Source organism: Hyperolius riggenbachi, chromosome 3 (genome assembly GCF_040937935.1).
Source record: "Hyperolius riggenbachi isolate aHypRig1 chromosome 3, aHypRig1.pri, whole genome shotgun sequence".
NCBI lineage: Eukaryota > Metazoa > Chordata > Amphibia > Anura > Hyperoliidae > Hyperolius > Hyperolius riggenbachi.
The window spans coordinates 33,028,314-33,056,152 of NC_090648.1; the positions used below are offsets into that span (position 1 = coordinate 33,028,314).

The following is a 27,839-nucleotide window of genomic DNA, read 5'->3' on the forward strand; positions in this document are numbered from 1 at the left end:
ACTCACAAGGAAACATGGAGAATTCCTTCTCACCAGTTGCCTGTTATAGCTCACAGTACCTGATTCAGTGTTCAATTCGGATTCCATTTTCTCACTGCATTGGCGTATTTAGCGCATGCATTTGCACCATAGGTTGCTATGGGAAATGGATCTGGTCGTCCCAAAAAAACAGAGCAGAACCAGACTTTGCGTTCCATTTGCCACAACGCGGCAAACAGACTTCCACCCTATTTTTAATAATAGGATCTGCTCCCTGCGATACTCAGAGGTGCAGAAAATTACAATTAAAATGAGAACGGAGGTCAGTACCAGACAATGGTACAACATAGCAGGTGTGGTGTCTAGGCGCTTTTACACATTAGTGTTGACCCCAGCTATACAGTATATTAGCATGCTGTGAATTAATTTGCAGTGTTTTATTGAACAGACAGGACATGTTGGCTTCTATGGTCTTCCAAGGCCGTTTCTGGAGATAGCGGTGAACTTACTACCACTGAAAGTGAGAATATTGGCAGGAGAGGTCCACAGAGAGGCAGGAAGGAATCTGTGTGGGTGCTCGCAGCTGAGTCGGGAAAACACTAGATTAGAAGGTGTAGCGGCAGCTTCTATGACAGGTTGTAGTTAGCAGGAGAGGAAGAATTAAAGGCAGTGCCATAGGAAGGAGAGGAAGCACTTGCAGAGACTGGCGGCCGGCCATGTCCCCCGTTACCTTAGGAGGCTGGGTCTCTGGTTCCAGTTTCACCCAGGGTCCCCTGTCAGGTCGGGCGGAGGGCATAAGCCCTTCAGGTGAGGGGTCTGAGCTTTGACGGGCAAGCTGCCCCCGAGAGGCTGGAGGGATGATGGCTGCCTGGCGGCTGTTGACGGGAGCAGGTGTTGGATCTTGCAGTGAATTGGGACGGGGGCTGGGTTTGAGGTTTATGCGGCTCTGCGGAACATTGCGGTGTGGCTGAAGGAGAGATGGATGGATGGATGAATGAATGGAAACAAATAAAAACTAAACAGTAGTAGTTACAGTGGCACACCATCAATCCAGGTATCCAGGATGTATGACTGGTGGAGACCAGCAAACTGTTCTTTTATCCCCCTTCCTCCTGATTTTTGCTTCTCATCCTTTAAACTCAACTCAATTCGGTTCTATTCCCCTTTTACTGTCAGATTGCTGTCATCTATGGTCCCCCTGGTCCAGCAAGTCTTTTCTTAGACCATTTCTCAGCATGGCTTGCACTCTTTCTATCCATTGACATTCCCTCAGCCATCATTGGGGACTTCAACATCTCCATCGACACCAACCTCCTGTGCCTTCAAGTTCCTGCCACTTACCACCTCCACTGACCTCACGCTTTGGCCCACCACTACAACCCATGCTGACAGCCACAGACTCAACCTAATCTTCACTAGTTGCTGTTCCCAAGCCAACCTCACCAACTCTTCCCTTCTATTGTCTGACCACTTTGAATTTGAACTTGCTCAAATTCAACATCATTCCATTTAGTCCCTACACATCCACATGGCAGACTTCTATACACAGTCAAGTCAAGAAACATTCACAATGTCAACCTCCAAACACTACCAATCGCTCTCCTCTACCCTCCTTTACTGACCCTGAGCTAGCAGCTGCTCACTATCACACCTTAAAGAATACCTGTAATGAGAAAAATCTCCCCTGGGGGGTACTCACCTGGGGTGGGGGAAGCCTCCGGATCCTATTGAGGCTTCCCCTGTCCTCCTCGGATCCCACGGCGGCAGAGATAAAGCTCCCCGAACAGCAGGGATGTAAATATTTACCTTCCGGACTCCAGCGCAGGCGCAGTATCGGCTCTCCGCTCGGAGATAGGCGGAAATAGCCAATCGCTATCGGCCCTCTCTACTGCGCAGACGCAAGTCTACTGCGCCTGCGCAGTAGAGCGGACTCGAAGGAGATTGGCGATTTTCGCCTATTTCCGTGCAGAGAGTCGCAACAGCGCCCCCCACTGGAGCCAGGAAAGGTAAATAAATCAGCGCTCATCAAGGGAGGATTCTGGGCCACTTCGGGGGAGCCAGCACTGGATTGCCTACAGCTACAGGGGAGTGGGGGAAGCCTCATTGGGACCCGGAGGTGAGTACCCCTCAGGGGCACTTTTTTGTTACAGGTTCTCTTTAACTTCTGCCTTAGACTCTGTGGTTCCCCCCTCCATGGTCTACCCTCATTGGGCTCATCGACAATCCTGGCTTAACAAGGAGATTCAACTACTGAAACACTGATCCCAGATAGCTGAATGGCGCTGGCGAAAAAATTATTTGAGTGTGCACTTTTAAAGTTACAAAGAAGAAGCTCTAAACATACTCCGATAGACACTCTCAGCAGTCAAATCTCCTCTCTAATCTCTTCCCAGACTCACAACCCTTAACTATTGTATGCTACTTTCAACTCCCCCCTCCGGCCCCCACCTCCACCTCTCACTCCCTGCATCTCTGCTGAGGACTGTCTCCTTGCTCATCTCTAAATCTCATCCCACTACATGCCCCCTTGACCCCATTCCCTCTCACCTTATCTATCCTCTACCATCTCACCTACCCTAACCTCCCTCTTTAACCTTTCTCTCCCCAAAGGCAGCATTCAACATTCCATCCACACAAACAAGCCCTCATAACGCCTATGCTCAAAAAACCTTCTCTTGACCCCTCTTCCCTGCTCAACTCCCCTTCTCTTCCAAACTACTTGAGTGCCATGTCTACTCAGACTTAGCCTGTTACCTCACATCAAATTCTCTGTTTGATGACCTCCAATCTGGATTCCACCCCAGCAACTCAACTGAAACTGCCCTACTCAAGTAACCAATGATCTGTTAACTGGTATGGCCTTTATTCTCATCCTCCTAGATGTCTCCTGAGCCGCCAACACAGTCAACCATCCTCTCCTTCTCCTAAATCTCTCATTCATGGGCATTCACAGACTTGCTCTCTACTGGCTTTCCTCTTATCTCACAGATAGGACTTTTAAAGTTGCTCACTCTGGCATCCACATCCCCTTATTTTTGGAGTTAACCAAGGCTCAGTCCTCAGACCTCTCCTTTTCTCTATCTACACTTATGGTCTCATCACTTCCTTTAGCTTCCAGTACCACCTTTATTTATGCTGACGATATCCAAATCTACCTTTCAACTCCTGATCTGTATACTCAGCTTGTGCTCCTGTCTGTCTCAAAGCAATCTCCTCCTTTATGTCCTCCCATTTTAAAAAACTCAATATGTACAAGACTGAAATGGTTAACTTCCCACCTCACAATCCAATGCCCCTGCTGGGCATCACCATTTCTGTTGATGGCACTTTAATAATGCCTGTCCCCCAGGCTCGCTGCCTTGGTGTAATACTGGACCCGACTCTAGTGAACCCACACAAGCTGCCAACAAGCTCTTTTTCAGGGTTCATAGCTCTTGAACAGGCCTGCGGAGGATGACAAGGAAGCCTCTTTAGAATCCAAAGGCTTCCCCAACCTGAGGTTCTAGTGGCCATTTTTTGCTACAGATTCCTTTTAAATCAGCAAAATAAGCAAATTGGCTTCTGCCCCATTTCAGGAGTGTTTACAAACAGTGATGCTATGGGTGATGCTGTGCTCGGCAACATACAGCCTGCCATACCTTGTGATCTTGAAGTTCCAGCGGCCTCTGGGAAGGAGGAGTCTGTGACGGGGTCCCCGAGGACTCCACAGAACTGAGTTTAGTGGCGGCCAGAGGAGAGTTCTGCTTGTTCAGTCTTGACCGTTCTTCCACCTGGCCAAAAACATCAAAAACATGTGGTCAGTCTGGTGAATATACGACACAGGAAGCTGGGTGACCATTCAGAGACAGCGTGTCCTGATTACGCCTCAGAATACGGAGGCTGCCAGTGCTGAACTCCAGAATATGGAGGCTGCCAGTGCTGAACTCAATGCATGCCTGTGATGCTGATCCTCCAGCCACAATAGTTTAGCAGCCACGGATTCCGGGACAAGCAGACAGGGTAAAAAGTTCATAACATTTGAACTGTGTACTTGTTCCAGCGAGGAACCCAACATACTTCAGCCAGAAGCATGGTGTGACAGCCAAGGACACAGTATTTTTTTTTGGAATGGTTAGCAATGACTCCTTCCAAATTTTTGGAAGATAATTTAAAGCACAAAAGTGAGAAAAAAGTAAAAGTGGCCTTAAAAAAAAATACAAAAACAAACTTAGATACCTATGTGGAGGGCAGGCTCTGGATCTCATATAGCCTTCCCATTCCTCCCTCAATCTACCACTGGCCATCAATAAAATTACTCAACGAACTGGCTGAATACGCCTCTGGGAGTCCTCCTGTAGGCTTTGTAAATACTTGTGTCCTCTATTACTTCTAAAGCCAAGCACATCCATACTGAGCACGCTCGAGTTCTGGATCGCACATGCACAGTACAAATGCACCTGTCTTTGGAAGCACTCGGGGACGTAAGTGCTTCTGAAGCTTTCTGAGACCTGAAAGTGTGATGTTTCACGGGGGACAGCGGTGGGCCGAGGGCACGAAGAGAGGACCGGGAAGGCTCTATGGCATACATGTCAAGTCTGGCCCTCAGAGCCATTAAATTTGGGCCTCAAGTGGACTACCCACTTTTCATTATGTTTGTTGCACACTTGCAACATATGAGGGAGGTTGGAGAAAGCACTAAACAGCAGGAATCTGTATTGGGGAGGGTGGGGGCCACTAGACACCAGAGAACTGTGTAAGGGTTGGGGGGCATTAGACACCAGAGAACTATGTAAGGGTTGGGGGGAGCACTAGACACCAGAGAACTGGGTAAGGGTTGGGGGGGCATTAGACACCAGGGAACTTTATAAGGTGGCCAGTAGACATTGAGGTTGGCCCGCGACTAGTTCCTAGTGTTCAATTTCAGCCCACTTTGTATTTAAGTTTGACAGCCCTGCTATAGAGGGTCCAGAGCCTTCCTTCTATATAGGTGACTTTTTTTTACAGGTCGCTTAAAGGACAACTGAAGGGAGAGGCATATAGAAGCTGCCATATTTCTATCATTTTAAATAATACACATTGCCTGGCTGTCCTGCTGATCCTCTGCCTCTAATACTTTAGCCATAGCCCCTGAACAAGCATGCAGCAAATAAGGCATTTCTGACATTACTGTCAGATCTGACAAGATTAGCTGCATGCTTGTTTCTGGTGTGATTCAGTTCACTACTGCAGCCAAATAGATCAGCAGGGCTGCCAGGCAACTAGTATTGTTTAGATAAAAATAAATATGGCAGCCTCCATATTCTACTCACTGCAGTTGTCCTTTAAGATTTTCTTTAAAGGGAATATGAAGTGAAAATGAATGAATTGTATGTGTAGTACAGATAAGAAATAGAACATTAGTAGCAAACAGAAGAGTCTCCTGTTTCCAGTACAGGAAGAGTTACAAAGCTTCAGTTGTTCTCTATGCAAAAGAGCTTCTCTGAGCTCTCCAACTAATTCAGTGAAAGAGTAGTGCTATTTTCTGAAGCATTTATACATCAAAGAAACAGCGACACACAGCTTCAGCTAAGCTTTTACTGCAGGGTAGTTTAAAGGGTCATTAGCTCTGCTCTGTTTCATAGTTTAACCACTTTACCACCACGGGTGCGTGTATCTACGCTCCTTTTAACATCGTTTCCCCACCAGGAGTGTAGATACATGCACCCCCTGCCGCTACCTCCGCTGACCGCGCTCTCGCTCGCTCGAGCACGCCGCCGCCCGCTCACCCGGAGATCAATGAACCAGAACCAATGAATCAGAAAAACTGTTCCTGTTCGTTGATCTAACTCCCCGCAGCAATGACCGGCATGCTTCCGTGAGAAGCTGCGCAATCGTGAAAAAAAAAAAGTTTCCCAGCCTCAATGAACTTCCTGTAAGCGTACTTCCTACGCTTACAGTTCGCATGAACAAAATATTACTGTGGCCATCTTGTAGCCAAATAGTAAAACTACATTCAAAAACATTTTCCATATATAAATACATAGTTTTATATAATAAATTAACTCATTACCTCCCACACTCCCTGATAATTTTTTTTTTTTGGGGGTAATAAAAAGAAAAAAAATTACAATAAAAAAAAAAAATACATAAATAGTTACCTTAGGGACTGAACTCTTTAAATATTTATATCAAGAGGGTATAACACTGTTACTTTATAAACTATGGGCTTGTAATTAGGGATGGACACAAAACTGAAAAACATGCACCTTTATTTCCAAATAAAATATTGTCGCCATACATTGTGATAGGGACATAATTTAAATGGTGTAATAACCGGGACAAATGGGCAAATACAATACGTGGGTTTTAATTATGGAGGCATGTATTATTTAAAAACTATAATGGCCGAAAACTGAAAAATTATTTTTTCCCACATTTTTTCCTATTTTCCCATTAAAACACATTTGGAATAAAATAATTCTTGACATAGTGACCCACCTAAAGAAAGCCTAATTGGTGGCAAAAAAAACAAGATATAGTTCATTTTATTGCGATAAGTAATGATAAAGTTATAGACGAATGAATGGAAGGAGCGCTGAAAGGTGAAAATTGCTCTGGTGCTCAAGGGGTAAAACCCCTCAGTGGTGAAGTGGTTAAAATACAGAGTGTGGTTTGTAATTGCAAATATGACAGAATGGTGCAATGTTATTAAAAAAAAAGGCCATTTAACAGAAAATAAAAAGCTTCACTAGTCATCTATGCAAAAGAGCTTCTCTGAGCTCTCCAACTTCAAACTACTTCAAAGAACTTCAAAGGGTCATTAGCTCTGCTTCATTCCTTACCTCATTTAATCCTCTAATCCATCCCTGTGCCCTGATTCAGCAATTTAAAGTGTTAGCCTGACAGACAAGTAATAGATGCAAGTATGGGTGTAGGTATACCTACCTCTCTGGCCCAGGCTGGCTTCTCGCTAGGGTTCATCACCACCCGGTTATAGTGGTAGAGTGGCTTCTTGTCCTGCTGCTGTTGTTGCTGCTGCTGCAGGGACTTCAGGTAGGCGTGTTCCTGCTGGAGCTGCCGCTGCAGACGCTCAGACTGGCGCTGCTCCTCCAGCTGTTTGCGCTTGTACTCCTGCCCAGACAAAGCTTGTTCAGGGTGTTTCGTGGTACAACAAACGTTACTTACATCCACTTCACAAACCATTGATGATAACCATTCTACAACACTACAGGAAGTATTGGACACTAACGGGATATTCTGTAACATGGAAGAGAGCAATATGCAGAGATGCAGTCCACGGGTGTCAATCACCTCACTGATTTCATATACAGTGGCCTAGTGTTTAACAGGAGGGGCTTGTTTAACAGCCTCAGATCAAAAGGATCCAATAACATGACCACTCCCAGAGCCCAACTGAAAACCTTTGGAACCAGAGCTTTGTCATGCTTTCCCTACCTTGTGGAATGCCTTGCCAAACTAAATCAAGACAGCTTCAACCCTAGACATGTTTGAATCAAAACTGAAAAAGCCACATGTTTAGTCTGGCATTTATGATCACATCATTTTTTCCACTGTACACGTCACTATGTACTGATCTGAGACAAGATTATGTGCTTGGGGTCCTACGGGTGAAAAGCGCATTACAAATGTTTTAATAACGTAATGGAGGACAGAGGCGCCAAAAGAATAAAATCCGATATTAAAAAGTTTAAAAGTGCTTAGTAGGCAGTGGTGGACTTACCTCCTGTAAGGAGACACAACAAGCTGTGTATTCAAAATAAAGCAGATTTATTGGTACACTCCAGGGGGTATTTGCAATGCGTTTTGCAGGCCTAAACCCGCTTCATCAGGCAATAGCTAGTTGGAGTACACAACTGGGGACAAGAGGCATAATTGGTGTATGTTCGAACATTATGCATATATAAATAATAAAGTGCATATATAAAAATAATCAAGCAGTTATCACAATTATAATGCAGGCAATATGTGTGCCAGAGTGCAATGGTAATTGATGCAGGGTACTTGTATGGGATGAATGGTATGTGTGCTCATAGGGGGAGAGGGGGGAGTAAGGGAAGGATGGGGCAGGAGGTGTGTTTTACAAAGGAAGGCAATCAGATGCGACCACCAGAGCGCCCTTTGATGATGCGACCTTAGGGTTGCATTCTCGCTGAACGGGATTACCATTGCACTCCGGCACACATATTGCCTGCATTATAATTGTGATAACTGCTTGATTATTTTTATATATGCACTTTATTATTAATATATGCATATTGTTCGAACATACACCAATTATGCCTCTTGTCCCCAGTTGTGTACTCCAACTAGCTATTGCCTGATGAAGCGGGTTTAGTCCTGCGAAATGCGTTGCAAATAACCCCTGGAGTGTACCAATAAATCTGCTTTATTTTGAATACACAGCTTGTTGTGTCTGCTTACAGGAGGTAAGTCCACCACTGCCTCCTAAGCACTTTTAAACTTTTTAATATCTGATTTTATTCTTTTGACACCTCTGTCCTCCATTACATGATACATAACCCCTGGTGGAAGGGGATACTCCTTTTTCTTCATATCTACAGAGAGTGACTTCTTAACCCTGAGTGAGGACAGGATAATCTCCTCACCTGCTTATACAGTGGTTGCCTGGAGGTAACCCTTATTTGTGAGTATATCGTTGTTCTCTATTTCATAATACCCATTTATCAGTACTTACTTCACTATATTTGGCTCTCGGGTCTCTCTCCTTACATTACAAATGTTTTGTTGTTGCTGTGGCCCTGTGTAACTGGATTTGGTAACTACCAGAGACCCAGCAAAGAAAATATATGTTCTCCCAAGTCTGCACGAGATGCCACTAAAAGGTTCAAGCTTAACTCCGCGACCCTATATCATAATGTTAAAATTTCTATAGCGCTTTTCTGCTGTCAGACTGAAAGCGATTGGGAGCTGCAGCTAGGGATAACCCAGCCTAGGGGAACTCATGGAGAAGCATGTGATCAGTTTGATCAGCTGATAGATTTGTAAGCCTCTGATTTGCAGTGATGACTTCCTGGTTTAACACATGATCATGACCAGCAAATCAGAGCTTTACAAATCTATCAGCTTATCAAACTGATCACATGTTTCTCCATGAGTTAACCTAGGCTGGGCCATCCCTAGCTGCAGCCACTAAGGGTGCATTCAATAAGTGTTTCTGCAGCATTAAGGAGTCTCGCACAAGGACTCCTTACTGAATAGGTCCTGCCTCCAGCCAGGATTCAAATCCTGGTCTCCCGTTTCAAACATATGTGGTGTCTTTAACCAGTACACTATCCAGCCAGTCTCTGTACAGCACTGTGGAATATGTTAGAGCTACATAAATGTATAATAAAATTAGTGTATGGCTGTGGTGAGGGCATTAGAGTGTAAGCTCCTCTGGTGCAGAGACTGATGGGAATGGATCAGTAATCTCTGTACAGCGCTGTGGTATATGTCAGAGCTATTTAAATGTATAATAGTGTGTGACTGTGGTGAGGACAGTAGAGTGTAAGCTCCTCTGGTGCAGAGACTGATGGGAATGGATCACTGATCTCTGTACAGTGCTGTGGAATATGTCAGAGCTATATAAATGTATAATAATAATAATAGTGTGCGACTGTGGTGAGGACATTAGAGTGTAAGCTCCTCTGGTGCAGAGACTGATGGGAATGGATCACTGATCTCTGTACAGTGCTGTGGAATATGTCAGAGCTATATAAATGTATAATAATCGTGACTGTGGTGAAGACTTTAGAGTGTAAGCTTCTCTGGTTCAGAGACTGATGGGAATGTATAATCGATCTCTGTATAGCACCATAGATTAAGTCAAAGCTATACAAATGTTTAATAGTATGACTGCGGTGAGGGCAACTGCTCTGGTGCAGAGACTGATGGGAATGGATCTCTCTACAGTGCTGTGTAATAAATCAGATATAAACATGCATAATAAAAATAGTAACAAATATGATAATAGTGTGACTGGTGGGGACATCGGTGTCTGCAGGGATCAATATGAATGGCTTAGTGTTCTCTGACCAGCACAATGTCAAATCTGGAATAGTAAGCACAGTGAACAACCTCTGCTGCAGAGCACAGCTGAATGGTTCAGTGTTTTCTGTAAAGCACAATGTACTGTTGCAGCTGTATGACTCAAGTGTGTGACAAGCAGGGGACAGAGTGTAGCCTCCTCTGGTGCAGGAACAGATGTGAAAAGTCTCAAGTACTTTTCACACTGCTGCAGAATTATTGTGTAATAATATAGCGCTGATATCTTCTGCAGCACTTTACAGAGTACATAGTCATGTCACTGACTGTCCTCAGAGACGCTTACAATCTAATCCCTACCATAGAACACAGTACTACTATACAAAATGAACCTTGCAACAGAAATAGTGAAATCTGTTAGGTGATTGGAAGCTGTGGAAACACCCGACTTGCACTCTTCCATTGTTACTGAATGACCCCTCTAGAAGGTGACAGACCCAAGAAGGTGATAATAGGAACCGGCCACACACTGAATACGGGACGAGGACACAGAGTGCAGCTACGGTAATAGAGGTGACAGGTCTGGAGTGTGGACACAGTGGAGGAGAGACGAGAGGGTGGCAGTGCAGAATTTGCAGGAAAGGACAGGGAGCAGCTCTCTTCTCTAGAGTTTATGGCCAGCACAAAGCTGTGGTCAGTGAGAGATCAGCACACCATGTGATCAGAGTACTTCCTCTGCACACCACCGGGTGTATAGACAATAGTGTGCTTTCTCATGCACAGATGTGAACTGGCCTGAGTGCCAAATGCAACTATTTCATGCCAATGTGCTGCCCAACATATAACAGGTGCGTAGGCATAAAGCTCTGACAACGGTGCTTTAGGGGGTACCTGTGCTCCTGTCGGGACAGAACTGTGTATCGCAGGACCATGATCGGAGTGCTGAAAGGAAATGGGGGAATTTATAAGAAGGTGCACTCTGGACTTCCTGAACATTTGGATAGGACGTTCTTCCTTTGTTAAAGTCAACCTCCACTTTTTAAGTGGTATTATTCTCAAAAGTCATCTATGGTCGAGTCTAGAGCATTACATACAGTATAAAATTAACAGCCAAAATCATTTATTTTCCATTTAAAACTCAGGAGTTTTACCCAATTTAGCTGCTAATTGATAAGCTTGCCATTGCCAGCATTAGCACATTGTGTTGGAAGTGTACTAAGCTGTGTAAGCAAGGTAGAAAAGTGTCTGCTGTATCCAGGAGGAAAGCAGATAACTTTCGCTACTTTATTTGCTCACTAATTACTTAATTAGCAGTCTGTATGACTGCCAGTCACCCTATCTTTACAGCAAAGCCCTGTGAAAAGGGGGGCGTGGCACAGACTGACAGGCTCTTATGGAGCACAGGAGGCACACTGGCAGTCTGAGTAATGTGGGCAGCCCAGCTCATGATCACATGACTGGGCCCAACCGTGAATTCGGGAGCCCGTAATATTAATTAAAAAATACTACTCGGAAGTGGAAATATTGGTCAAAATTGGAAGTGTGTACGCCCTTCAGGGTTAACATGTCCGACCTTGATACAGGTTTGCCTCAGACTTCCCTGGACACGTGATGCAAACTTGCTTTCTGCCACAACACAGAACCAGTGCCTGAGCCTAGAAGACAGCGATAGGCAAGGCAATCAGAGTTAACTGTGTGAGTTACAGACAGGGTTTCCTTTAGGTTCCAGGTTAGGGTAGATTAGTAATATGTCCGGGGTGGTGGTTGGGTTAGTGTTGGGGTTTAGAGGAACACTTAGGTTAGTGATACAGTAAAGGAACGTTAGAGTCTAAAGGGAGGGGTTATGGTTTGGGTATGGATTACATTTGTTTGGCTTCAGTTACGGGTGAGGTCACGGATACACTGTGAGAAGGATGAGGCATGTCTGCAGAGATTTGGCAGGTGGTTTGTTTTGTCATACTTGAGACTTACCTAAATCAGTGTGCAAACTGCCAAATACCAATACTTATTCTATAAAATGAGACACGATAAAAACAACTGGCGCTTAATGCTGCTGGCAAACAACCACCATGGTAGGGCCATTAGACAGCAGAAGAATCCTTGATCCACCAATTTCCAGAAACAGAGCAATGGAAACATACAGCAAGAGACACGCTGGGGTACTGGCCTGACAGCTGTTTCACGGGTCTCATCACTTCGTCAGAGGCCTCTGACGAAGCAGGAAGAACCAATCGAAATCGTCTGTCAGGCAGATGGCTGTGTAACGGCTGTCAGGCCAGTGGATGGCTGTGTAACGGCTGTCAGGCAGGTCTTTGTCGCCCCAGTGTGTCTCTTGCTGTACGTTTCCCTGAGGATTCCCATTAAAGTTTTTACATGCTGTACTGGTGCCCATCTGTATGCTTTCAGAAATTGGTGGACCAAAACATATTAAGGCTAAATGCAGACCTAATGCTGCATGAAATGCGTTCATGATTGCCTAAAAATCGAATTGCACCAGTGGAAAAAAAGGACAATGCAATTACCATTTTGAATCACGGTGCCCTTGAGATTGGTAAATTGCATGTGATCTGAAATCAGATCATGACAAAGCAAAAAGGGACCTTAGGCTAAGGTTTTGATACTGCCATTCATCCCTTCATCAAGGCATAAAGGTGGCCACGAACGATACAATTTGCTGAATGATTGTTTACAAATGATTTTTCATAAGGACTATCGGAAATGACCATTTGTGACCACTCATGGAAAAAATCTCCTAACCAATGCAATCACATTAATGAAATCGATCTGATTTTCTGATCGATCCCGGCAATCTTTTGGTTGGGAGATTTTTGTACATTAGTGGTCCCAAACGATCATTTCCTATAGTTCTTAAGAAGAATCGTTCGGCAAATTGTACCTTTTGTGGCCACCTTAACAGATATGGAAGCGTGATAAGGAAAACATCCATTCAAGCACACCTCAAGTGAGAAGGATATGGAGGGCGACATTTATTTCCTTTTAAACAGTGCAGATTGCCTGGCATTCCTGCTGATCCTCTGCCTCTAATACTTGTATCCATAGACCCTGAACAAGCATGCAGCAGATCAGGTGCTCTTACTGAAGGTGTGACTGGATTAGCTGCATGCTTGTTTCAGGTGTGTGATTCAGACACTACTAATGTCAGAATGATGAGCTGGAAAGCCAGGCAACTGGTATTGTTTAAAAGGAATAAATATTGCAGCCACCATATCCCTCTTACTTCAGGAAAACAAGGGTGTGGCCTAGCACAGGAAGAGGCAGTGCTTATTACAGACTTTTGAAAAAGTCACGTATCGTCATAATCTTGCAGCGACGGGAACATCGGAGCACCGAGGGAAGCCTCAATAGGATTCTGAGGCTTTCCTCTTTTTAGGCAAGTATCTCAATTTGTACGCAAGCTTCGGCTCGGGTACACTTTAAGGGCCGAAGTCCTCACACATTTTGTGGCACAGCTCAAATTGATTGATGGGACGGAATCAGGAAAGGTGTGAAGGTGTGGTTATTCAAGCAGAACACATTTCTCAGAACATCCTCAACAGTGACATGGTCCCTCAAGGACTAAAGTTGGACACCTATGCACTATGGTGAAGTGGGACTGTGTCAGAGTGTATTTTCATGCCATGGTGAAGCTGTAGTATGTTGAGGGGGGGGGGGGGGGGGATGTTGGTGCTGTATCTACAGGAATAAAATAACCTATGACAAGGTAAGGAGGAGCCGTACTATGAAAGGCAAGTCTTTCTGTCGGCATAATAGATAGGCTGATGGCACTATGGTAAAGTGGGACTGTGTCACAGTGTAGGAGCATGCCATAGTGGAGCTGCAGTAGGTGGGAGGGGAGGATGCTGGTGCTTTGTCTATTGGAATAACATAGCCTATGACAAGGTAAGGAGAGGGGCGGTACTATGAAAAGGCAAGAAGAAGGAACCAATGATTTACCAGTAAGAGGGCCTGTTCCTGCAGAAGCTGCTGCTGGAGAATCTCTAACTGTCTTTGTTCTTCCTCTAACTTGTGTCTGATATATTCCTAGAGGAGAGAGAGGCAGAGACAGCCGAGAGACAGGATGGGAGAAAACAGGATTTTTAGTACTCACCAGAAAATCCTTTTCTCGTTGGGTTTAATAAAAGGTCACGGCACCGCAGGGTACAAGCCGGGCTTACCGGGGAGGACTGACACCAGGGTAGAGGACTACTCCCCTTTCTAGGTTATAATCTCCCTATCAGGAAGCAGCTGCTCGTCTTCTGGCCGCTGTTATCCAAAAGATGCTTTACAAAAGTTCTCCCAGAGGCGTAGCTAAGTTTCTCAGCTCCCGGGGACAAATACAGTTTTTGCGCCACTTGATGTGTAGCCTATAACGAGTGGGTAAATTTTGATTCCAAAACTATTAGCATTAAGTGGATGCTGAGCTAACTCAATAATGGACCTGTGGGGCAAAATGACATGTGGCGCATTGGATCATGGGCAAAAAAATTAAATTGCACTGAAAGTAGGTATTTTATAGGTGATGAAGAGAGAAGGACTGAAGGGATATGGGGAGTGGGCAAAGAGCAGGGGAAAGGATCTGTCCCTTCCTCATTCTTTCAAAGATGCTGCAGTGACCGGGAGGTATTGGGGGATAGTGCGGTCTGATCCAGTGCCCCCCAAATGCTGCACCCGGCGACAGATGTCCCCCCCTTGCCCCCCATTAGCTTTCGCCTCTGAGTTCTCACTGGTGATATCTGACCCCCACGACCATCAGTATTTTCGGAATGAGCGTTTCAGAGGAGATCTCGTCTGTTTGTGTCTGTTTAACCCACTTACAGTGAGTATTCCATCATGTAACTGGTATGGTGTAATAAAGGAGCTATTTAGGTCTAAAGTGAAATGAATATGGAGGGGGAAAGAGTAGAGCATGATGGATCGAATTTCCTGTGGAGAGGGCAGAACAATGGACCCCTAAAGTGAGAGGGATACAAAGGCTGCCATATTTATTTCCTTTTAAGCAATACCAGTTATCTGGCAGTGCTGATAATCTCTCTGGCTGCAGAAGTGCATGAATTATCCATCTGAAACAAGCATGCAGAAAATCTTGTCAAACTTCAGTGAAATATGTCATCTGCATGCTTGTTTAGGATCTATGGCTAAAGGTATTAGAGGTAGGGACTCATCAAGTCAGCCAGGCAATGTGCATTGTTTAGAAGGAAATAAATGTCAGCCTCCATATATCCCTCTCAGTTCAGGGGTCAATTGTTCTCCCCTCTCCACAGGAAGCAGCTCCATCATGGGCCACTCTTTCCCCCTCCTCCATGGCACAGTTGCCTCAATAGCCAGGAGGCTGATGACGAGGTCTGTACAGCACCGGCTCTGCACCATCCCCCAAGGAATCATGTACCAATCCCTGTTGGGTGGCAGAAATCCCTTGGTGTGTACGGGCTTTACAGAAGCAGAATTGAAAAGGGACTTTGTCTCAATACTTACCGTACTTTCTTTGAGAAGGCTGCCGTTCCTGCCGTCAGCGGTTAGGGAGATGGGAGGGCTTACTCTTTATTACGTGTATGTAGAGCTGATATGGTTGTGGATGTGTTGGATCCCGCCTATATGTGGCATGACTGAGCCATGGCAGCAGGCTTGGATTTACATCACAGGAGCCTATGGCCATCATAGACTTCGCCCTCCACGAACATACTAACCCCCATCAAACTGCACCGCAAGTGTGTTGGCTGGCACAGCTGTCACGTCTCTTCGACTTCCCTTGCCTGTCATAGGCAGCTACAGGTGCCCTTAATATTAGGTAGCCAGACGTACTCTCAATATTATGTAGCTACAGGCGCCCCCAAGTATTAGGTAGCTAGAGGTGCCCCCAACTGAAGGGAGATCTGGTCAGTGGAATGCCGGGACCCGGATGAGTAACCTCTCGTTTATACTCTGCATTGGCAAGGCGAGAGAGTGGTACTTGGGGAGGGGAGAGCGCCCCTTTTCCATCATCAGGCGCCTGTAGGCATGTGCCTACAGTGCCTTATGGTAAATCCGGTCCTGCATTGCAGAAAATACCCCAAAAATGTGTGAAGGGATGCAAAAAGGTTTACTACCTGCTTTGTGCTAACCTATCAATAAACGAGACCATGAGAGAGGAGAATTAGGTCTAACTGTAATACCAAGCCACATACTGTTCTATGCATGGCTTCCAGCAAGTTACTAAAAAGTTACAGCAGCAACAGATTGGCGCTAAAGGATTATATGTAATGGTAGTTACAAAATGGTTTGGATGTTCTACTCCTGATTCCTGCGGTCAAGTGGAGTAATCCTTTGAACACTATAATCTGTAGAGCTTGCTTCCTGTTAGGGAGGAGCTAGACAGGAGACATCCCCTACAAGCTTCAGTCCTTCTTAGGGCAGGCGAATATCCCATGGTGCAATGCTCCTCAACGAAGGATAGGAGAAATCGGAATAGACCACAGCCAGGAAGGAGGAGAACAGAGGGATGGGGTAAGTAGGGAACAATCCAGCATTACACATACACAATATTCCCTCCCCCACAGCAACAACACAACTATCTGTGTAGGGAGATCTTGCATGCAGGGGGGGTATTAGCCTGCCCACATTACACACACAGATTACTAACATCCACCGCAAACACAGGCAACACACCAAGTTAAGACATCCCACAACAAATTGGTATGATGGCTCTGCAGTGTCGCAGCTGAAGTATGTGGTCTTGCAGTGTCCTGTCCTGGTGCAATGTATCGTAACAACTCCATCTAGTCATGCCATGGATGGGAGTCCCAGGAGAGGTGCGTTTAGCATTTCTGTGACTGCTAAAGTGTGGTTCAGTCTTACAGGGAGATGCAGAGACAGTGCAGGGTGTTTTGCCACACAGGGAACTGCCATGACAGCAGAGCTAGGTCTAGTCCAGCAGGAAGTTGCAGCAACAGCAGAGCTGTATCTAGTCTTGCAGGGAGGTGCAGTGATAGCAGAGCTGTGTTTAGTCTTGCAGGGAGGTGCAGTGACAGCAGAGCTATGTCTAGTCCTGCAGGGAGGTGCAGTGACAGCAGAGCTGTGTTCAGTCCTGCAGGGAGGTGCAGTGACTGCAGAGCGGTGTCTAGTCCTGCAGGGAGGTGCAGTGACAGCAGAGCTGTGTCTAGTCCTGCAGGGAGGTGCAGTGAAAGCAGAGCTGTGTCTAGTCCTGCAGGGATATGCAGTGACAACAGAGCTGTGTTTAGTCCTGCAGGAAGATGCAGTGACAGAGCTGTGTTTAGTCCTGCAGGGAGATGCAGTGACAGCAGAGCTGTGTCTAGTCCAACAGGGTGGTACAGTGAAGGCGGAGCACTGTCTAGTCCTGCAGGGAGGTGAAGTGACAGCAGAGCTGGGCCTAGTCATGCAGGGAAGTGTAGCGTCAGTGGACCTGTGTCTCCTCATGCAGAGAAGTGTAGCGTCAGTGGACCCTTGTCTCGTCATACAGGGAAGTGTAGCGTCAGTGGACCCTTGTCTCGTCATACAGGGAAGTGTAGCGTCAGTGGACCCGTGTCTCGTCAAGCAGGGAAGAGTAGCGTCAGTGGACCTGTGTCTCGTCATGCAGGGAAGTGTAGTTTCAGTGGACCTGTGTCTCGTCATGCAGGGAAGTGTAGCGTCAGCGGACCCTTGTCTAGTCATGCAGGGAAGTGTAGCGTCAGTGGACCTGTGTCTCGTCATGCAGGGAAGTGTAGCGTCAGTGGACCTGTGTCTCGTCAAGCAGGGAAGAGTAGCGTCAGTGGACCTGTGTCTCGTCATGCAGGGAAGTGTAGTTTCAGTGGATCTGTGTCTCGTCATGCAGGGAAGTGTAGCATCAGTGGACCTGTGTCATCATGCAAGTATTGTGCAGTGATAGGTATGCCACCTCCTGTTGAGAGATGTGTCCATAAATAAATCCCATCATGCTCTGAGATGCAATCGTAGCACACGTTTGGTGTTCCTGTGAGGCCCCATATCTCCACACTCCGTAATTCTGATGTGCTGTGCTGGAGCGATGTGAGATTGGCGTACATACCTGCTCCCTCTCAGCCATCCGCCTCTCTTCCTCCCGGCGCAGGTCATCCCGCCTCCTCTGCTGCTCCTTCTCCTGCTGCTTCCTTTGCTCTCGCTCCCGTCGTTGTTGCTGGAATGGAACACAAAATAACGTTACACATTAAGTTTGTAGAAAGGACCAGGAAGATCAACTTCTCACAAACTGCACAAATTTGGTCCCTAGATAAAGCCCTCCCCTGTCCCACTTCCAGCGATGAGACCCCCACAAGCCCGTCAACATAGGATTCTCGACCGAGCTAACCTGCACTGCACAGACAGCTTGCGCCAGCACACTAGCCAAACTAGCTTGGCTTTCTTCGCCAAGCCCTGTGATACTGCAAATGCTTGAGCTGCCGCTGCACTGGGGGTGAGCTCCATGGAACTTCAGGGGTCCCAGTGCTGGAACGGAGGGACAGGGTGAGATGAGAATCCAGAGGTTTCTCTTTCTTGAGGTAAGTATCCAAAATTTCTACCTAAGGACCTCCTGGGTTCTTTCTAAAGGGAATGGATGGATGGAATGAGTTGGATGGTTATAAAAAGATTATACATACCTTGGCGCTTCCTCCAGGCTGATCGCTCCCACGCCATAGTCCTGGACCACCTGGATCAACCGCAATTCAGCCCCCGAAAGTGCTTTTGTCTGGGGCGCACTGTGCATGAGCAGCTCGGCCACGCACATGCCCCCATCGCCAAGAGCGTTCTGCACCTGCGCAGTACTACCAGGAGCGTGACATGGGAGTGTGTGCGGCTGGACTGCTCCTGTGCCGACTGAAGGACTTTCGGGGCCGAATTGCAGAGGATCAGGGCGGGGCAAGAGGATAGCAAGAAAGTGATCAGCCTGGAGGAAGCCCCAGGTATGTATAACCTTTTTATATCTCCCTGTCTCAGGGACACTTTAATGATCACGCCTGTGGATTTTATTAGCTAGGGGTAAAAAAGTACCCAATCTGGTGAGAGGTGAGGACCAGTTCAGGATGGAAAGTCACTGATACTGGTGTTTATTTACTCTTCCCATCATCCTTTGCCAGAAGCACATGACTCGGGAACTCTGCTACACCAATGTGACTGGGAGTGACCATGCATGGCCCCATGAGAGCTCTACCTCCTCCACACGCAGGCGTTCTGCCTTCTGCTCCTCGATACGTCTCTGGCGTTCGTGCAGGAGCTGCTTGATGTGGGCCTCTGAGTCCCGATGCTGCGGGCCCATCTGCTGCTGCTTCAGGGCCTCAGAGTTGCTCTTGTTCTCTTGTTGCAGACGCAGGAATTCCCGCCTTAGTGTGGACTCCCCGGGCACGTTCATGATGGAGCTGAATGGAAGGATGATGGGTTACTCAATGCAACAATACAAGCTCAGATTTAGGCTAAATGATGTCTGTATAACAAAGTTTCTGTATCCTCAGAACAGTCAAGAAAAGCCCAGCCAGTCAACAATATCAAAGTCAATACCTCGACTCCACCCCTAAAACAATAAGGATGCACTGACCAGTCTTACTGTCTACATACTGGTGCTACACACGGCTCTACAATAAACTCCACACAGGAGTACATATAGCGCTGCACGAGTTGCCAATAGTAAAAATATGTGTGTAAATCACCAATATTTTACTACAGAGAAACCCAGCATCCATCCCCCCCCCATGCACACCTAATACATAAAACAAATCCCCCTTTTTAGTGCCTAAAGACCCCCCCCCCCCACACACACACACTAATGCCTAAACTGAATACCTCCTCTAGTGCCTAACCTCCCTCCCTACCCCCCATGCCTAAAATTAGGGTAATCTCCCCCCTAGTGCCTAAAACAACCTCCCACCTAGTGTCTTTGGTCCCAAAAGCATTTCCTGAACAGCATTTGCTAAGGATGCAGCCCCAATAACATATCTGACAAGCGCTTGTCAGGTATGTACCTTTTTAAAGAAAACCTGAACTGAAAATTAAAAGTCAAAATAAGCATACACAAGTCATACTTACCTTCCATGTAGTCGTCTACTCAGTGTCTTTCTCCTGTCCCGCATCCTGTTTGTCCACTGTGATCAAGGGAATTTTTCGTCCTCCATTTTGAAAATAGCCATTACCCCATAACTGCTTTCTGGTCAGCACACAGATAAAGAGAAACTCCAACCAAGAATTGAACTTTATCCCAATCAGTAGCTGATACCCCCTTTTACATGAGAAATAGAATGCTTTTTACAAACAGACCATCAGGGGGCGTTGTGTGACTGATTTTGTGCTGAAACCCCTCCCACAAGTGGCTCTGGTACCATACGGTACTCTGGGCGAACTGCCACAATGTAACAATGACACACACAGGAAATGGCTGTTTATAGCTGTCTGTTAAAGCCAGAACAGCTACATAACCTGCCCACAGTAACAATGTCACCATATAATAAATGTCAGAATGTGAATCTGGGAGAGGAAAGATTTTACAATGAGCAAACCCTGACTAAATCATTTATACATCATTATTGTAAAAATGAAGCACTTTTTTTATTACATTATTTTCACTGGAGTTCCTCTTTTTTAAACTGTAACATCGCCCACTTGAGCCATAGGGAAACATTGACATTACCTGGTACATCAGTTTTCCTCTCAGCTATAACTGACAGCAACTGATATTTTACTGACAGCAACTGATATATTTCAGATCTGACAAAATATTGTCAGAATTGGAAGGGATTATTGTCAGAAGAAAATAGTGAGCTTCTGAGAGGAACTGATGGCAAGGTAACTATGTAATTTTCATTTGAAGTTACCTCGTGTGTTTATTTTAAATATTTTTACTCAGTACAGGTTCTCTTCAAGGTAAGCATCTAATTCATGTTTATTTGCCGTGGGTACACTATAAAGCCCTTACAGCTTCCTGCGGTAATGTTGGTTTCTTCTCTTACCTGGGCTCTCCCTCTTCACCATGGTTCTCCTCCTCATCCTCGCTGCCGCTGTACTCATATTCAGTTTCGTCTGCTGTACACAGAAATAGGTGGTTAGAGTCACAATGTCCAAACAACTCGCAGATTTTACTGTCATTCAAACAACCTCAGACTAACAATTATAACTGCTTGTGCCTCTGTCCCTCTCACAATGAGGACAATTACAGCAGTACTTTGTGCCCCTGTCCCTCTCACAATGAGGACAATTAAGCTAAGTACACACGGGGTACCACTGTAGCCTGTCGCTATCCCCCCGGGGACGTGTGCGCGACAGCTCATCGACAGGTCCCTCTGTGCAGCAGCCGTACACACGGCACACAGAGGGACAGCGATGTGGCGAAAGCTGTCGACGAAGGCTCCTCCCCCCCGCCGGAAGCTCCGTGCTCTGGCTATGGGTTGCTGTCGCTAGTCCGCATACACACGCGGTATGCGTGGCAGACTAGCGACAGTTGCGACGAAGTTGCGCGATGGTTCGTAGCACGCGCGTTGTTCACACGGGGGACCTGTCGTCGCAACATGCGCGTGTTGTAACCCGTGTGTATATACCATTACAGCAGTACTTTGTGCCTCTGCCCCTCCCACAATGAGGACAATTACAGCAGCACTTTGTGCCTCTGCCCCTCCCACAATGACGACAATTACAGTAGTACCGTAAGCCTCTGCCCCTCCCACAATGAGGACAATTACAGCAGCACGTTGTGCCTCTGCCCCGCCCACAATGAGGATAATTACAGCAGCACTTTGTGCCTCTGCCCCTCTCACAATGAGGACAATTACAGCAGTACTTTGTGCCTCTGCCCCTCCCACAATGAGGACAATTACAGCAGCACATTCTGCCTCTGCCCCTCCCACAATGAGGACAATTGCAGTAGTACCTTAAGCCTCTGCCCCTCCCACAATGAGGATCATTACAGCAGCTCTTTGTGCCTCTGCCCCTCCCACAATGAGGACAATTACAGCAGCACTTTGTGCCTCTGCCCCTCCCACAATGAGGACAATTACAGCAGCACTTTGTGTCTCTGCCCCACCCACAATGAGGACAATCATAGCAGTACTTTGTGCCTCTGCCCCTCCCACAATGAGGACAATTACAGCAGCACTTTGTGCCTCGGCCCCTCCCACAATGAGGACAATTACAGCAGCACTTTGTGCCTCTGCCTCTCCCACAATGAGCACAATCATAGCAGTACTTTGTGCCTCTGCCCCTCCCACAATGACGACAATTACAGCAGTACTGTGTGCCTATGCCCCTCCCACAATGAGGACAATTACAGCAGCACTTTGTGCCTCTGCCCCGCCCACAATGAGGACAATTACAGCAGTACTTTGTGCCTCTGTCCATCCCACAATGAGGACAGTTACAGCAGTACTTTGTGACTCTGCCCCTCCCACAATGAGGACAATTACAGCAGCACTTTGTGCCTCTGCCCTGCCCACAATGAGGACAATTACAGCAGCATTTTATGCCTCTGCCCCTCCCACAATGAGAATTACAGCAGCACTTTGCGCCTCTGCCCCTCCCACAATGAGGACAATTACAGCAGCACTTTGTGCCTCTGCCCCTCCCACAATGAGGACAATCAAAGCAGTACTTTGTGCCTCTGCCCATCCCACAATGAGGACAGTTACAGCAGCATTTTGTGCCTCTGCCCCTCCCACAATGAGAATTACAGCAGCACTTTGCGCCTCTGCCCCTCCCACAATGAGGACAATTACAGCAGCACTTTGTGCCTCTGCCCCTCCCACAATGAGGACAATCACAGCAGCACTTTGTGCCTCTGCCCCTCCCAAAATGAGGACAATCACAGCAGCACTTTGTGCCTCTGCCCCTCCCACAATGACGACAATTACAGCAGCACTTTGTACTCTGCCCCTCCCACAATGAGGACAATTACAGCAGTACTTTGTGCCTTTGCCCCTCCCATAATGTGGACAATGACAGCAGCACTTTGTGCCTCTACCCCTCCCACAATGAGGACAATTACAGTAGCACTTTGTACTCTGCCCCTCCCACAGTGATGACTATTACAGCAGTTTTGGGAACAGTAGTACTTTATGTCTCCACCCCACTCCCATAATGACAATTTTGTAGTGGTTTGTGTCTCTGCCCCTCCCATAATGTCAGCAATCTTTGTAGTGGTTATGCATCCCTCCTTTACTGACATCAATCAATGAATGCAGTGGTCTGTGCCTCTGTGTCCCCACGAGGAGTGCTTCACAGGAATGCAGCTGCATGACTACTGTCTTAAGTAAGGTACACACGATACAACTTTCTTACAGATTTACTGTCAGATCGATAACAATTCTATGAAAAAACGATCGCAAATCAGATCAGACATGCTGGAAATAATTGATCTGACCGTACATCTGTCAAAAAATTGCATTGTGTGTGTACCTAGCATTATTCACTTCTCAGCTGCTTCACTGCGGTCTGATATGGCCCGGTTAAGGAACGGTTTATTTGTGTCGTCCAATGGACACCACCTAGAAATCCAGTCCAGGATTTTGGCATAACTTACGTTCTATAAACTTAGTAAATATCCCCCTCTCTTTCCTGATCTGCACACTTTTCAAGGTCAGGGACTCAGTAAGTATTATAGTCAGATAACCATTACAGCCAGGCAAGTTGCATTTTCAGTGAGAGGTCAGCAATGGCTGCCTCCAGCTTGTCACATGACAAGTGGCCCCTCCTCTTCCTGTGGTGTGGGTCCCACTTTTCTCACCGCGTTTCTTCCTTGATCTGTCGATGTGATCCTTCAGCTGGATCCTGACTTGCCTCTCGGTGGGCTGATCCCTGATGAAGGGGTATTTCAGCAGCTGCTCAGTGGGGGGCCGGTTCAGGTAGTTCTTTATCAGACAGGTGTCAATGAACTCTATGAATTTTTTGGACCTGCAGTTTTTTGGGGGGGGGGGGGGTTGAGAAAGAAAGGAGATTATTAAAGTCCAGTCGAGGCAGAGTGCGAAACCACCAGAAAACTTCTGCAAAGGGACAAATCTGGATAGAGCTATAAGGGATATTGCTGTTCTTTGTTTCACCTGTTGGTGGCACTGTGTTTCACGACCTTCCACTGGTCAAAAAAAAAAATAAAGTCAAAGGAGGCGATTCTACAGGAGTGGCGGTGATTTTTCAAAATCACAATCGCAATTTTTGGAGCGGTGGCACTCCAATACAAATTATAGGAACATTGCAAAATCGCTTTTCAATTGTTGTACAAAGCCATTGTACTACTCAGATCTAAAAAATAAATAAATTTGCAATTATTGTACAAATCACTAGCATGAATATAACCAGGGCTGTGGAATTGGTACAAAAATCATCTGACTGACTCCTCAGTTTATTGAAAGCACCGACTCCGACTCCAGGAACCCAAAATTACTTCGACTCCACAGCCCTGAATATAACGCTTCAAAAGTGCCAGAAATTGCTCTGGAAAACACTGCAGAAATCGCTACCAAAAGCACTGAATGACTACAATTTCTAGGAGGCTCCATCCATTACTATGAATTGGAGACGTGGGTAGTGGCTCTGGATGGCCTCCCTGTGTTTATATAGCAAAGATTAGCCCGGTCCTGTTGTATTCCCGTGTGGATGGCGTTACAGTAGAAGTCTCATGCACTCACCATTTCTTGGATTTGAGTTTGGGCGGAGGGTTCCGAGGGATGAGGAAGAGAGCCCGCATGGGGTGCATGTCACACAGAGCTGGGGGAAGAGAAAGCAGAAAGACAAGAGTCAGTGTTATATAAGCAGCTCTCCTCTCCTGTGATGAGGAGGTAACAGAAACATGGCTGTGTCATTCAGCCTGTAACACACATCCTGCAGGAGAAGTCCTATTGCCTTATGCTGTAACTGCTGCTGTCACCAGCTGCTGGCTCTACCTGGAGAGAGTTATTTACCTTCATGCAAGCTAAACCTGTCTCACAAAATGTACTCAGTAAGCTGAATGTATGTACACATCCAACAGGTGGTAATAATGCCAGTTTGTCTTTATAGCTACTTTATTATCAGTCTGTTTTTATCCAGTGATTCACACTGTATATATCACTACACCTCTAGCTCTCTGCCCCCTTTAAATGCTGATAACCTCACCTGAGTAGGTGGAGTGTGGATGGGATACGATTGGGGTTGGCTGTATAAATTCATTCTGTATGTATGGATCATGGATCAGTGTGCTATGATAAAAGGTGCCCATTAATGGTCCAATCCCAGGGTAAACACTTGTTTATGCCCATTAATGTGGTAACGTGGTGTTTTCCTATTTGTTATTACTCCTACAGTTATCATATTTGCTTTTGTGCATAAGTATTGTCTGTTTACAAATTACAAGTTTCCAAAGTGTAGTTTATCTTGCCCTGAAAGCTGGCATTGCATTTTATTCAAACTGCTTTTTATTATATATTAACATCTTCTAATGAGCTTTTCTGAACTGTGTGTGCGCCTGAAGATACTGTTATCTCCAGTTTGGATGCAGATTGAAGCCGAATAGCAGGAGAAAGTGCTTTTGTTTAACCATTTCAGTGATGTTCAGCTAAAAATAAATTCTGGGATAGTAGCTTTCAAGCTGTGAGGAATATTTTAGAGCAAAGTAGAAATGCTGACTTTCAGACCACTTTTAACAGATTAATTCTGGGGGTCCGTGAGCGACTACGGTGGGGGGCAGGAAGTTGTGGAAAGGCCTCTCCAGGATCCCGAGGCGACTGTTTTTATTTTTTTTACGCCTTGGGTACACTTTAAGTGACCTCGGGGGACATATGTACAAACAAATTCCAAGCTAACTCTGAAGAGCTGAGCTCCGCCTAGTATGTGCACAAGGCTTTATTAATGAGTTCTCAAGTGCAGCACGGTATTTTCATCACACAACCACTGTTCTACTAGCCTTTCACTGTGGTCTGATATGACCCAGGGAGAGGTCCAATCTTCTGCCAGCTAACAAGCAGACAACTTTTGAAAACGCCCAGGGTGTCAACTGCTCATCATCCCCCAAATACTGAAATATAAAGTCTGGTTTTGGATTGATTGGCTGGTCACATGTTCACCATGAAAAAGGTGAATGAATTTAGTAAAAATGACTTACGTGGTGCTCCTTCTGCCATCTCGATGGCTGTAATTCCCAGAGACCAAATATCACTCTGTAAAGAAGAAAAGAAGCTATGAAAGGTACGTACACACATGTAATCATTTCCGACAACGCCCGCTTCAACCAATTGCAATGCAATGCAATTAGTGTGTGTGTGTGTGTGTAGAGCAGTAGCCCAACGTCACTTATGGATCCCCCACGACTGGAAGACTGACGATTTAGCTCCGCCCTCTGCCCCCTTACAGCGAGATCATCCATCCGGTACGATCGATAATTTTACAGATTAAAACCAGAAATTAATCAAGAGTACGATCATCTATTTGGGCCATCCATCTCTGGCAGATTTGATCACAGCGATCAATCTGCTGGGGAAATCAACCAGTGTAGGAGCTGCTTAACACAGCCAGAAGGAAGTTAGGGTTCTGTCGTCCTTCCTGAGTATTATTATCCAATGTTATGTCAGGAAGCCATTACTTACTCTGTAATCATACGTGGCGTCTGGGTTCTCATCGCAGGCGATCACCTCCGGGGCCATCCAGTATGGCGTCCCAATGAAAGTGTTTCTTCGGCCTACAGTACGATCCAGCTGTGCGCTCACTCCGAAGTCCACTGTGACATATGGGCAAGAAGAGGAATGAGATCTGAGATTTCGGCTGTGCACCAAACAGATAACAACAGTCATGGACCTTCATGGGGGGCGATGGGGGGGTGCGCGAGCAATATTAAGAGATGGACACAATATTAAGGGATGCAGCATGGACAGTTTAGAGTGGAGGTTGGGCCAGCCCGCTGTAGCAGGTCACGATCATTTCTGCAGGGATCACACAGTCTATATCAGCCGTGGGCAAACTATGGCTTGCGGGACGCAGTCGGCGTTATAAAGCCACGTTGTCTATAGAGGGCCGGCTTCTGCTCCTCCCCCCTCCTTAGACCGATATGTGCAGAGCATGTAGAAGAAAGCCAACTCGCCCTATCACACTCTCTGGTGGCGATCTCCATGGTAACAGAGACATGTGGCCTGCCATCATTACATACAGTAGCTGTGTTGTATGACGCTGCAATAGCCGCTGGAGAGTGTGATAGGATGCCCTGCCATTCTTTTGCCGGTGGGGGGTTAAGAGGGAGAGTGAGCAGTGGCCCACATTTGAAAAGGAATGCGGTCCTATCCCTACAAAGTTTGCCCTCCCCTGGTCTAAATGTACACAGTTTTCCAGAAGTTTCTCCCAGCCTACTTCCCAGTGCTCTTCTCCTGGTCCTCTTTCCCCAGCTGTCCCCACCGTAAAGTTTGACCTGCCGGACGAATTAGTCTTTGGCCCTTGCAGGCTTCATTAGTACTTGGACCTCCCCTCCATTCTGCTGCTGTCAGCCGTGGCAATGTCTGCGACTTGGCTCAGTGACGCACTGCTGCGCATGCATGGCCACGCGCTTCCGTCCTGCTTCTATGGCCAGGAGCAATCTGCACTTGCGTATTTATAGGTCTTAACTAACGGCGCAGGCGCAGAATGCTTACAGCAATGGGAGCATGATCTAAGAGCCATGCGGACCGAGCCACACATGACCAGTAGTCCACAACTCCAGGGGCTGACAGCAGCAGAATGGAGGGGATCAAATGGGCATGGAGGGTGCTGATGGACTACAGGGGACTGGAAAACGCCTCAGGTAAGTATAAATACTCTTATCCCTCACCTCAGGTTTAATATAAAAACAAATGCTCCTGGACACGAGGACGAGACGGAGGGGGGGGGGGGGGGGGGAGGGGAGGGGGTGAGACGGTGGGCACACACGGGTGAGCCGTGCATGCCCAGTAAGCTCCGGCTCACAAAGTTACAGAGAGCCATGGTGGATGATGCAGAAGGCGGAG

At 46.5% G+C, this 27,839-nt stretch overlaps 1 protein-coding gene across 9 annotated transcripts in view; it reads right to left on the bottom strand.

The window, feature by feature from the left end:
- MINK1 (misshapen like kinase 1) overlaps nucleotides 1–27,839 on the bottom strand; it is a 189,618-nt gene that overhangs the window by 34,194 nt on the left and 127,585 nt on the right. For 2 of the 9 annotated variants that reach the window (XM_068273951.1, XM_068273952.1), the window contains exons 7-18: nucleotides 26,457–26,587; nucleotides 25,976–26,030; nucleotides 24,525–24,603; nucleotides 23,627–23,793; nucleotides 20,865–20,937; nucleotides 19,079–19,283; nucleotides 17,960–18,067; nucleotides 13,897–13,983; nucleotides 10,834–10,884; nucleotides 6,883–7,068; nucleotides 3,618–3,749; nucleotides 710–946 (exon numbers count right to left, since the gene is read on the bottom strand). In XM_068273951.1, the coding sequence (XP_068130052.1) occupies nucleotides 710–946; nucleotides 3,618–3,749; nucleotides 6,883–7,068; nucleotides 10,834–10,884; nucleotides 13,897–13,983; nucleotides 17,960–18,067; nucleotides 19,079–19,283; nucleotides 20,865–20,937; nucleotides 23,627–23,793; nucleotides 24,525–24,603; nucleotides 25,976–26,030; nucleotides 26,457–26,587 (1,511 nt within the window). The remainder of the gene's footprint in view (nucleotides 1–709; nucleotides 947–3,617; nucleotides 3,750–6,882; nucleotides 7,069–10,833; nucleotides 10,885–13,896; nucleotides 13,984–17,959; nucleotides 18,068–19,078; nucleotides 19,284–20,864; nucleotides 20,938–23,626; nucleotides 23,794–24,524; nucleotides 24,604–25,975; nucleotides 26,031–26,456; nucleotides 26,588–27,839) is intronic. The other 7 variants (XM_068273953.1, XM_068273954.1, XM_068273956.1 and 4 more) reach the window with 5 other exon arrangements.